General features: G+C 43.5%; 1 protein-coding gene across 2 annotated transcripts in view; it reads right to left on the reverse strand.

The window, feature by feature from the left end:
- Positions 1 to 1,009: 1,009 nt before the first annotated feature.
- The window catches only part of LY96 (lymphocyte antigen 96), a 33,344-nt gene continuing 23,322 nt past the window's right edge, over positions 1,010 to 11,031 (reverse strand). Inside the window, exons 3-4 of one of the 2 annotated variants that reach the window (XM_017521910.2) lie at positions 3,507 to 3,559; positions 1,010 to 1,129 (exon numbers count right to left, since the gene is read on the reverse strand). In XM_017521910.2, coding sequence (XP_017377399.1) covers positions 1,031 to 1,129; positions 3,507 to 3,559 — 152 coding nt within the window. In that variant the 3' untranslated portion in view covers positions 1,010 to 1,030. The remainder of the gene's footprint in view (positions 1,130 to 3,506; positions 3,560 to 11,031) is intronic. The other variant, XM_017521909.2, reaches the window with a different exon arrangement.

Below are 11,031 nucleotides of genomic sequence, written 5' to 3' on the forward strand. Positions count from 1 at the left end.
AAGGACACTTAACTGACCTTGGGTTAGAGGCCCAAATTAGGAGGGTTAGAGTCCCTTCTAAGACTTAGGAGGTTAGAGATCCCTCTCCGTAAAGTCACTCTCGGCTAAGAAGAGGTTACTGCTAATTAATCTGCATTCTTTGCTGATGGCTATGGGTGACAGGGTTAGGCATGTACAGGACAGGATTGTAGACATGGGAGATTTCTCCTCCCTAAAAGAGGAAATTTGAGATTTAATAGGATTGCTGGAAAAGATCCCTTTGCTACGGCAGAAGCCATCTGTTCCATTCTCATTGTGATGACATGACCAGATCTAGATTTTGAAAATATTATTGAAATTGCCCTTGTGGAGAAAAGCTTGAAGAGCCACCTGAGCAGATGTGGAAAGATCGGTCAGGAAGTTGTGGAGTAGTCCGGGGGAACAGCACTGGTAACCTGCCTTAAAGTAGCAGCAGGCAAATGGAGAGAAGTTCAGGCCTCAGGAAACAATTATGGCAGAAGGGGAAGTAAACACGTCCTTCTTCATGTAGCAGCAGCAAGGTGAAATAGAGAGCAAAGGGATGGGTGGGGAAAGCTCCTTATAAAACCATCAGATCTCATGAGAACTCACTCACTATCACGAAAACAGCATGCAGGTAACCACCTCCATGATTCAATTACCTCCCACTGGGCGCCCCCCCATGACACATGGGGATCATGGGAACTACAATTCAAGTTAAGATTTGGGTGGGGACACAGCCAAACCGTTTCAATTACTTACCCTATCTTGCCCATTGCTTCCTATGGAAAACATAAGAAACAACGCTTGCCCACATTTTTCCCCTCCCTCCACTTCTTCACAGACCGTGGTGCCTCCCTGAGTGGCTCCACATGGTGCACCATGGCTGTTTCTAGAGATCTGTGAGGATAAGCATCCTCCTTCATGACAGTCATTTCTGTGTCTATCTTACCATATCTGATTAAAACAAATCCTGGGTACCCTTAAAACAAGAAAAATACCTTTAAAAAAATTTTTTAATACTCAATTTATTCTAATTTGAATTAGGGTGGTGTATGATGGCAAACTCCAAGCAAAAGAGCACTTCTTCAGGACTCCCAGAAATAGCTTCAGCAACACATTTGTATCGTCCCTAAAATGAAGTATAAGAAATACAAGTAATACAAAATATTAGATGCTACTATTTCAGATGCTTTTGTAAGAACGTTCTCTTACTAGCAGAAAGCCATTTAAATTGGATTGATTTTATTAGTTTTCCAATGAAATAAAATTTTCCAAGTCTGAATTCAATGAGCATAGAACCTATTTATTTCCCAATTATAAGATTATGTTATTTATAATTTTTAAAAACTAACCTAAGAGGTTTTAAAACATTAGATATTAGTTTGTAACAAAATAATGAAAGAATATGCATTATTAAAGTTTATTTTAAAATGGTCACCAAAAGAAAAATGCATAAAATTTCATTACTAGATATGTCATGCAAATATCTAAAATCACAATGGTAGTATTCATTGAGGCAGCAACTATTTTCACAAAGGCATGGATGTCCAGACTAAGTACCCAAGAAAAATCTTGAATAAAATAAGTCTATAATTTATGTAATTTTTATTCTCCTAAACAAGGCTTACATTATATTTAGTGTATTTCATGAGCAGTTATAGAGATTTACTGGCTTATACACAGTGGTCATCCAGTGCTTTCATCTGAAGACTGTTCAACAGATTAATAATGAGCACTTGCATTCAAATTACTTTTAGACATATATGCTAGAGGGAAAAAAAATGAAGGGAAAAAAGTGCTATCATTTGTGCAATTTTTCCATATTCTACAGAAAAAAGAAATACCAAAAGACTTAATACTAAGGCCAATCGAGGTGGCTCACACCTATAATCCCCGCACTTTGGGAGGCCAACGTGTGGCAGGCCAGGTTTCGCTAACAACTGTTTCAGTACTAATTGAGTAAAGTTAAATATTAAAAGCCAGTGGCCTTATACAAAGGATGGGATGTAACAAAAGTCCCTCCAGAATTATCCTCAGGCCTTTCCTGGGCCTTAAAGCATGACAAAATAAAGGAATTCTTAATAGGACCCATTTAGGATTAATCAAGTTTTATTGTGGGTCTGAAGAAAGCCCCCAGGCCTTTAAAAACAAGTGTATTGAGGGTCTGAAGGAACTCCTCAAATCTCCATGATTTAGCAGGAGACAAGATAAAGGTAATCACCCCAGCACCCAGATCTATTTAAGTAAATTTACTGTGGCTCCAGAGGAAGGTCTTCAGGACTTTGACCTTAGTTAATAAATTAAAAGAAATTAGGCCAGGTGCGGTGGCTCAAGCCTGTAATCCCAGCACTTTGGGAGGCCAAGGCGGGTGGATCACGAGGTCAAGAGATCAAGACCATCCTGGTCAACATGGTGAAACCCCGTCTCTACTAAAAATACAAAAAAAAAAAAATTAGCTGGGCATGGTGGTGCATGCCTGTAATCCCAGCTACTCAGGAGGCTGAGGCAGGAGAATTGCCTGAACCCAGGAGGCGGAGGTTGCGGTGGGCCATTGCACTCCAGCCTGGGTAACATGAGTGAAACTCCGTCTCAAAAAAAAAAAAAAAAAAGAAATTAATCACTTATGTCCTTAGAATGTACATAAGCTCTGAAAACTTTGTAATTTTGAGTTGGTCTGCCGATAATTTCCAGACCTTCTCCTTGTAACCGGTTACAGAAATAAAAGCTCTCTTCCTCCCCAGTTCATCTGCATCTCGTTATTGGGCTGCAAGAAATAGCAGCCAACCCTCAGTTTGGTCCAGGAACAAAGGTGGGTGGATCACTTGAGGCCAGGAGGTTGAGACCAGCCTGGACAACATGGTGAAACCCCATCCCTACTAAAAATAAAAAAAATTAGCAGGGCATGGTGGCATGCACCTGTAATTCCAGCTACTCAGGTGATTGAGGCACAGAATCCATAGCATTTGGAAGGCGGAAGTTACAGGGAGCTCAGAACACACTTCAGCCTGCGCAAGAGAGCAAGAATCTGTCACACACACACAAAAAAGCAAATCCTAAATAAAAGTGAAGGAAAAAATCTTGAACATCTTAATCTTGAATTGCTACTCAAAAAATTCTCAGCTGGGCGCAGTTGCCCATGCCTGTAATCCCAGTACTTTGGAAGGCTAAGCAGGGTGAATCACTTGAGCTCAGGAGTTCAAGACCAGCCTGGGAAACATGTTGAAACCCCATCTCTTCCAAAAATACAAAAAATTAGCTGTCATTGTGGCATGCGCCTGTAGTCCCAGCTACTTAGGAGGCTGAGGCAGGAAGATTGCTTGGGTGGGGGTTGGGCAGTGGAGGTTGCAGTGAGTGGAGATCATGCCACTGCACTCCAGCCTGAGTGACAGACTGAGATCCCCATTTCAAAAAAAAATAAGAAGAAGTTGTGAACTGCTTGTTTCAAATACTTAACAGTCTATTACTGCTAAAGGTTAGGAAATTACAAAATAAATCTGGAACAATACCTTAGAAAATTTTATTCCCTTGAAGGAGAATGGTACTGTGATATTCAAAGTCTCTGCAAACAAAATATAAAATACAGGTCATCGTTAGGTGATCTTTTTCTTGGTAGCATAGGGTATACCTTTATGGCATACACTAACTACTGACAGATGCAGTCCCAAGCAAAACTATAGAAAAATAATAAGCCTTTTATATACCCTGGCTACCATTCTCCTGTGGCTTCCTTTCCCCGCCTCTAGAGCCTCTCTCTATCTCTGCCCCTATCTTACCCCTTAGGAGACACAAACTATTAAGATCTACTGGTCTTAATAATGAATAAACGATGAACAAGCTAGGGCTAGTATGCTTCAGACCAAGTTACACATGTGAATTTTAAACTAGTTTTCAGACCGGGTGTAGTGGCTCACACTTGTAATCTCAGCATTTTGGGAGGCCGAGGCAGGCAGATCACGAGGTCAGGAGATCAAGACCATCCTGGCAACATGATGAAACCCCATTTCTACTAAAAATACAAAAATTAGTTGGGTGTGGTGGCGTGCATCTGTGATCCCAGCTACTGAGGAGGCTGAGGCAGGAGAATCACTTGAACCCGGGAGGCGGAGTTTGCAGTGAGCCGAGATCATGCCACTGCACTTCAGCCTGGCAACAGAGCAAGACTCCATCTCAAAAAAAAAAAAAAAAAAAAAAAAAAAAACTAGTTTTCAGAGATACTGATACACATTAGGCTAGGTATAAAAGAGAAGAATCTTCCCAAAGACAGATGAGATATTTCGGAGGCAGCCAGAATACTGAATCTCCTCCCAATTACACCACAGAGAAGCTCAAGTTAGCTTCTGTTTAAATGCATAGCCATGGGCCTGGCCCCACACAAGCCATGGAGCACAGAGCACAGAGTCAAAAGGGCAGGAAAAACCACACCCTACTGTTCTAGTCAGAACAAAAAAGTGAATGTGGTGGGATAAAGATAGAAATATACGTTCTGAATCTCAAACAAGAAAAACAGTGACCAAAAATATTTTTAATATAAGTAGTTAAATCTAAAACTTCTTTTTTTTTTTTTTTGAGACAGTCTCACTCTGTCACCAGGCGCCAGGCTGGAGTGCAGTAGCAAGTCCTCGGCTCACTGCAACCTCTGCCTCCCAGGTTCAAGCAATTCTCCTACCTCAGCCTCCTGAGTAGCTGGGACTACAGGTGCACGCCACCACACCCAGCTAATTTTTTTTGTATTTTTAGTAGAGACAGGGTTTCACCATGTTGACCAGGATGGTCTCAATCTCTTGACCTCGTGATCCGCCAACCTCAGCCTCCCAAAGTGCTGGGATTACAGGTGTGAGCCACCGCGCCCGACCAAATCTAAAACTATATTATTCTTAGAAGTAAATAGATTGTGTCTGCATGTATGCTTCTAGTCTCACAAATAAGCATCTATTTATTTACTTCTGGGTGTATCCTTTTTTGTTGTTTTGTTTTTTCCTTTCCTTTTTGCTCTTTCTTTAAAGCAAATCAAGAGTGTATCTTTTTTTTTTTTTAAATGGAGGCTCACTCTGTCACCCAGGCTGGAGTGCAATGGCACAATCTTGGCTCACTGCAACCTCTGCCTCCAGGGTTCAAGCGATTCTCCTGCCTCAGCCTCCCCAGTAGCTGGGATTACAGGTGCCCACCACCACTCCTGGCTAATTTTTGTATTACTAGTAGAGACGGGGTTTTGCCATCTTGGCCAGGCTGGTCTTGAACTTCTGAGCTCAGGTAATCTGCCCACCTCGGCCTCCCAAAGTGCTGAGATTACAGGTGTGAGTCACTGCACCTGGCCGGGTATATTCTTACTAAAGGAGTTGACAGCTGAGGTGTTTCTTGAGCTCAGTAAAGTGATTGTGTCTTCATAATTGTATGATCTTTCATTCAAGGCCAATCCAATTCACAATTTAACAAATACTTTTGAAAGCCTAGTACCCACCAGGGACTGGGAAGACAATAGTAGTGCAACTCTGTCCCTTCTCTCAAAGAGCTAAAGTCTATTGGAGATGCAGATATGCAAAGAAACCATTCCAGTTGTGAGCTGTGACTCACTCCTGTAATCACAACAATTTGGAAGGCCAAGGAGGACAGATCCCTTGAGCCAAGAAGTTCAACACCAGCCTGGGCAACACAGTGGAGCCTTGTCTGTGCAAAAAAAAAATAATAATAAAATATATATATATATATATATGATGAGTGTGGTGGTATGTTCCTGTAATCTCAGCTGCTCGAGAGGCTGAGGTGGGAGAATCACTTGAGTCCAGTAGGTAGAGGCTATAGTGAGCTATGTTTGTACCACTGCACACCAGCCTGGGCGACAGGGAGACTTTGCCTCAAAATTAATTAATTAATTAATTAAATTTAAATTTAAAACCAAAAAAGCCCCCCAAAATAAGAAGAAACCATTCCAAATACAATATGCAATGGGAAAGATATGGTAAGAATAAAGATAACATTTTTAGGCAGGGCACAATAGCTCACACCTGTAATCCCAGCACTTTGGGAGGCCGAGGCAGACGGATCACCTGAGGTCTAGAGTTTGAGACAGCCTGAGCAACACGGAGAAACCCCATCTCTACTAAAAATACAAACTTAGCCGGGCATGGTGGCTCAAGCCTGTAATCCCAGCTACTGGAAAGCTGAGGCAGGAGAATCACTTGAACCTGGCAGGTGGGGGCTGCAGTGAGCCAAGATCATGCCATTGCACTCCAGCCTAGGCAACAAGAGTGAAACTCTGTCTCAAAAAACAAAACAAAACAAAAAAGATAACATCTTTGTAAGAGTGATGGCTTTGTGGCCAGAACTGCTTGGGTTTGAATCCCAGCTCCTCTACTTGGTCACTTAATTTTCCTATGCCTCAGTAAAATGGAGATGGATGATAACACCTACCTCATAGGATTATTACAAGGGCTATACCAGTTAATACATGTTAAGTGCTAAGAACAATGCCTGGGACATAGCACTTATTAAATATTATTACCATTAACTGTTACTTATAACATTTATTTATTTATTGAGATGGAGTCTCACTCTTTCGCCAGGCTGGAGTGCAGCGGCATGATCTCGGCTCACCGCAACCTCCGCCTCCCGGGTTCAGGCAATTCTCCTGCCTCAGCCTCCTGAGTAGCTGGGATTACAGGCACGCACCACCATGCCCAGCTAATTTTTTGTATTTTTAGTAGAGACGGGGTTTCACCATGTTGACCAGGATGGTCTTGATCTCTTGACCTCGTGATCCACCCGCCTCGGCCTCCCAAAGTGCTGGGATTACGGGCGTGAGCCACCGCACCTGGCCCTACTTATAACATTTAATATTGTTCCTTCTCCTTTCTAAACTCTCCTTCCAATGGCATCTTGTGAATATTAATGCATTAATATATTAGTCATATATTTATATATTATATAATAATAATAAGCTCTATCTTATTTAGTTGCTGGTTTCTTTGAGAGTATTTATCACAAATTGAATCATATTTCATTTTTCTCCTTGTCTTTATCTTATTACTTCATTAGGATCTTGTTTTCTCTGCTAGTCTATAATCTCCATGAGGACAGGGGTTTTGTTTTGGACGTTTTTGAATGTGGCTCCTAGTACCTAGTTCTCAGTACCCAGCTGCTTCAGTACCAACTATTAGGTTGGTATAAAAGTAATTGCAGTTTTTGTCATTGAAAGTAATGCAATACATCACTACACCATTAAACATATAATTTGCAGGGCCCAGCACAAAATGAAGATGTGAGGCTCCTTGTTCAAAAGATGGGGAAAATCTGTTAAAGTCACTGGAACATAAAACGTTTTTCTTTTTCTTTTTTGGATGGAGTCTTGCTCTGGTTGCCCAGGCTAGAGTGCAGTGGCATGATCTCAGCTCAGTGCAACCTCTGCCTCCTGGGTTCATGCGATTCTCCGGCCTCAGCCTCCAGAGTAGCTGGGATTTACAGGCATGAGCCACCACACTGGCTAATTTTTTTGCACGTTTCACCATGCTGGTCAGGCTGATCTTGAACTCCCGACCTCAGGTGATCCACCTGCCTTGGCCTCCCAAAGTGTTGGGATTACAGGCGTGAGCCACTGCTCCCGGCAAACTTTTTCTTTTCTTCAACGTGTTTCTCTCTAACTTGCCATGTTTTTACTGCAATTCAATACCATTTGTAATAAAGAGAACATTTTAAACTATTAGTATGAATTTCACTGTTCATCTTTTTATAAATCAATGCCAGGTTTAAATGCCAATATCAAAGCATTAACTTCAAAGTAGAATCACTGAGATTACACAATTTGTATGTCCTGGCTCATCTCCAGAGGGTGCCTTGAGCTGGCCAGAAGAAACTAATATAAGCCAGAGGCAGGAAGTTTGAACTGAAAAGGAGAAGGTCCCCAAGGCATGGAACAGCCTGAGGGAATGCTCCCTCAACGAGGAGCACAGGTGAGTCTAGAAACACCCAGGCGCTCCTCCACGACTGGGGGCTCCTGGGCAAGCTTGGGCCTGACAGTTGCCTGTCAGAAACTGCTTCCTTCCACAAACTGCTTCCACAAATGGCTGGATGCCCCATGCTCCAGTGAGGGACAGGAAGTCGAAGCAAGTACCTTTCTTTCCCACAAGCCTGCTGTTCAATAGTGACTTTCAACATACTGCAAGCTCTGTGCAATACCACCACATACCATCTGTTTGGGGGTGGGGCAGAGGATGGTGTGCCCAACTAGTCACCTGCTGAACAGGGCTGTGGTGCTGCCAGCTCAGGTAGGGCAGCCACTGTCACACTCATCCAAGATACTACAGGCACCCACACTGGATCCTGACCCTCCCTGTAGCCAGGATTTCACCAGGGGTCGAGGGTAGCAGGTGGCACTGGACAGAGGAGGGACGGGGATCCCAGGGTGTCAGCAGGGAAGTAGGCAGCGGGAACCAAGAACCAGTCCAGGGAAGGTGGGTTCATACCCCATCATCTCATTAGATTTCACTTACAAAACATACACTTGAAGTTAAAACCATTAAGAATTTCAAGATTATAATCACAGGGCATTAAACTCCAATGCGGGGCCCTTCTGTATATGGGGCGCTGGGCCCTGGTCATGAAGCCAACTCTGTCAACTTTGTGGAAGGGGGGAAGGAAGATGGATGAGACTGAAGGGTTTGAGAAAGAAGTTAAGAATAACCCCTAGATTCCTCCTTAGGGAGACTGTCCTAACACAGCAGGTCAGGTGGGTTGAGGGAGTTCTAACCTCTTCTGTTGGATAGACCTTTTTCAATTGTTTTGTCTCTTTTAAAAGCTATCTTTTTTTTTTTTTTTTTTTTTTTTTTTGAGATGGAATCTCACTCTGTTGCTCAGGCTGGAGTGCAGAGGTGGGATCTTGGCTCACTGCAACCTCTGCCTCCGGAGTTCAAGCAATTCTCCTGCCTCAGCCTCCTGGGTAGCTAGGATTACAAGCATGTGCCACCTCGCCCAGCAACTTTTGTATTTTTAGTAGAGATGGGATTTTACTATGTTGGCCAGGCTGGTCTGGAACTCCTGACCTCAAGTGATCCGCCCACCTCGGCCTCCCAAAGTGCTGGGATTACAGGTGTGAGCCACGGCGCCCAGCCAGAAAGCTCATGTCTTGGTCATACCTTCCATTCTTTACTTAGGAAGTTAGCTTAAAGCTTTGCCCGCACTGAAGAAGGCAAGAAGGAACTGAGGCAGGGCAAGGAAGAACAGAACCCCTTCTTAGGCCCTCCTTTCCTCTTCCCGGAAGGTATTCATGAGGCTCACTCATGGTCCATTCTGGTGTTCCTGGCAAGTATGCAGGGGGCAGGATCCAAGCCTCAGATGGTGTTGTACGTTGAATTGTGTCTCCCCAAAAGACATGTTGAAGCCCTAACCTCCAGTGCCTGTGGACATGACCTTATTTGGAAAAAGGGTCTTTGCAGATAATCAAGTTAAAAGAGATGGTTAGTGTGGGCCCTAATCCAATATGAAAGTGTCCTTAATAAGAAAGGGAAACTTGGACCCTGAGATAGACACATATAAGAGGGAAGGGACACAGTGAAGGGACCCAGGAAGAAGATGGCCATCTACAAGGCAAGACATGCTTTAGGCCACCAGAAGCTAGGAAGGAGGCCTGGAACGGATCCAGCCCCAGCTCCTGCAGAGGGAGCATGGCTTCGTCATCTTGGTTTCAGACTTCTGGACTCCAGAGCTGTTAGAGTATAAATTTCTGTTTTTCTAAGGCACCCAGCTTATGGTACTTAGTAACAGCAGCCCCAATAAAATTCCTGTAACAGAACTAATAGCCTTATCACTTTTTTTTTTTTTTGAGACGGAGTCACGCTCTGTTGCCCTGGCTGGAGTGCAGTGACGTGATCTCAGCTCACTGCAACCTCTGCCTCCCGGGTTCAAGCGATTCTCCTGCCTCAGCTTCCCAAGTAGCTGACACTACAGGCGCACACCACCACACCCAGCTAATTTTTTATATTTTTAGTAGATACAGGGTTTTACCATGTTAGCCAGGATGATCTTGATCTCCTCACCTCGTGATCAGCCCGCCTTGGCCTCCCAATGTGCTCAGATTACAGTCATGAGCCACCATGAATTTTTTTTTAAACAGGATCTTGCTCTGTCGCCCAGGCTGGAGTGCAGTGGTACAATCGCAGCTCACTAGAGCCTCCACTTCCCAGGCTCCAGTGATCTTCCAGCTTCAGCCTCTCAAGTAGAAGGAACAACAAGCATGCACCACCATGCCCAGCTAATTTTTGTATTTTTGGTGGAGACAGCATTTCACCATATTGCCCAGGCTGTTCTCAAACTCCTGAGCTCAAGCAACTCACCTGTCTTGGCCTCGCAAAGTGCTGGGATTGCAGGAGTGAGCCACAGTGCCCAGCTAAGGCTTATTAAATTTAAGATGCTTTGAAATATCCATCTATTGATTCATAAATGTGTTTTTGAAAGAAATAGAGGTGTGTGTGTGTGTGCATGCGTGTGTGTGTAAAAACTGGTAAGAGAATGGGTAACTTACTTTTTATTGCTTATTCATATTTTCTAAATATCATATCATAAAGATATATAACTTTCATAACAACAAAAAGGAAAGTTATTTTAAAAATAGATGTGTATGGTATTTGCAAATTTGACTCCCAAATTTCAAGGGTCTCTTGATAAGTCAATGCTTCTTAAATCAGAAGGTCCCAAGTTCTGGGCCCACATACTCAGCCGCCAGATGGGCATGTTTATTTGAATGTTCCAAAATTACCTTGAGCTTAACATGCCCAAAACAGAACTCATTATGTTTCCCTTTTAAAACCTGCCTGTTTCGGTGGCTCAAGCCTGTAATCCCAGCACTTTGGGAGGCCGAGGCGGGTGGATCACGAGGTCAAGAGATCAAGACCATCCTGGTCAACATGGTGAAACCCCGTCTCTACTAAAAACTACAAAAAAATTAGCTGGGCATGGTGGCGCATGCCTGTAGTCCCAGCTACTCAGGAGGCTGAGGCAGGAGAATTGCCTGAACCCAAGAGGCGGAGGTTGCGGTGAGCCGAG

This window comes from Cebus imitator, unplaced genomic scaffold, assembly GCF_001604975.1.
Source record: "Cebus imitator isolate Cc_AM_T3 unplaced genomic scaffold, Cebus_imitator-1.0 Scaffold22, whole genome shotgun sequence".
Lineage (NCBI taxonomy): Eukaryota > Metazoa > Chordata > Mammalia > Primates > Cebidae > Cebus > Cebus imitator.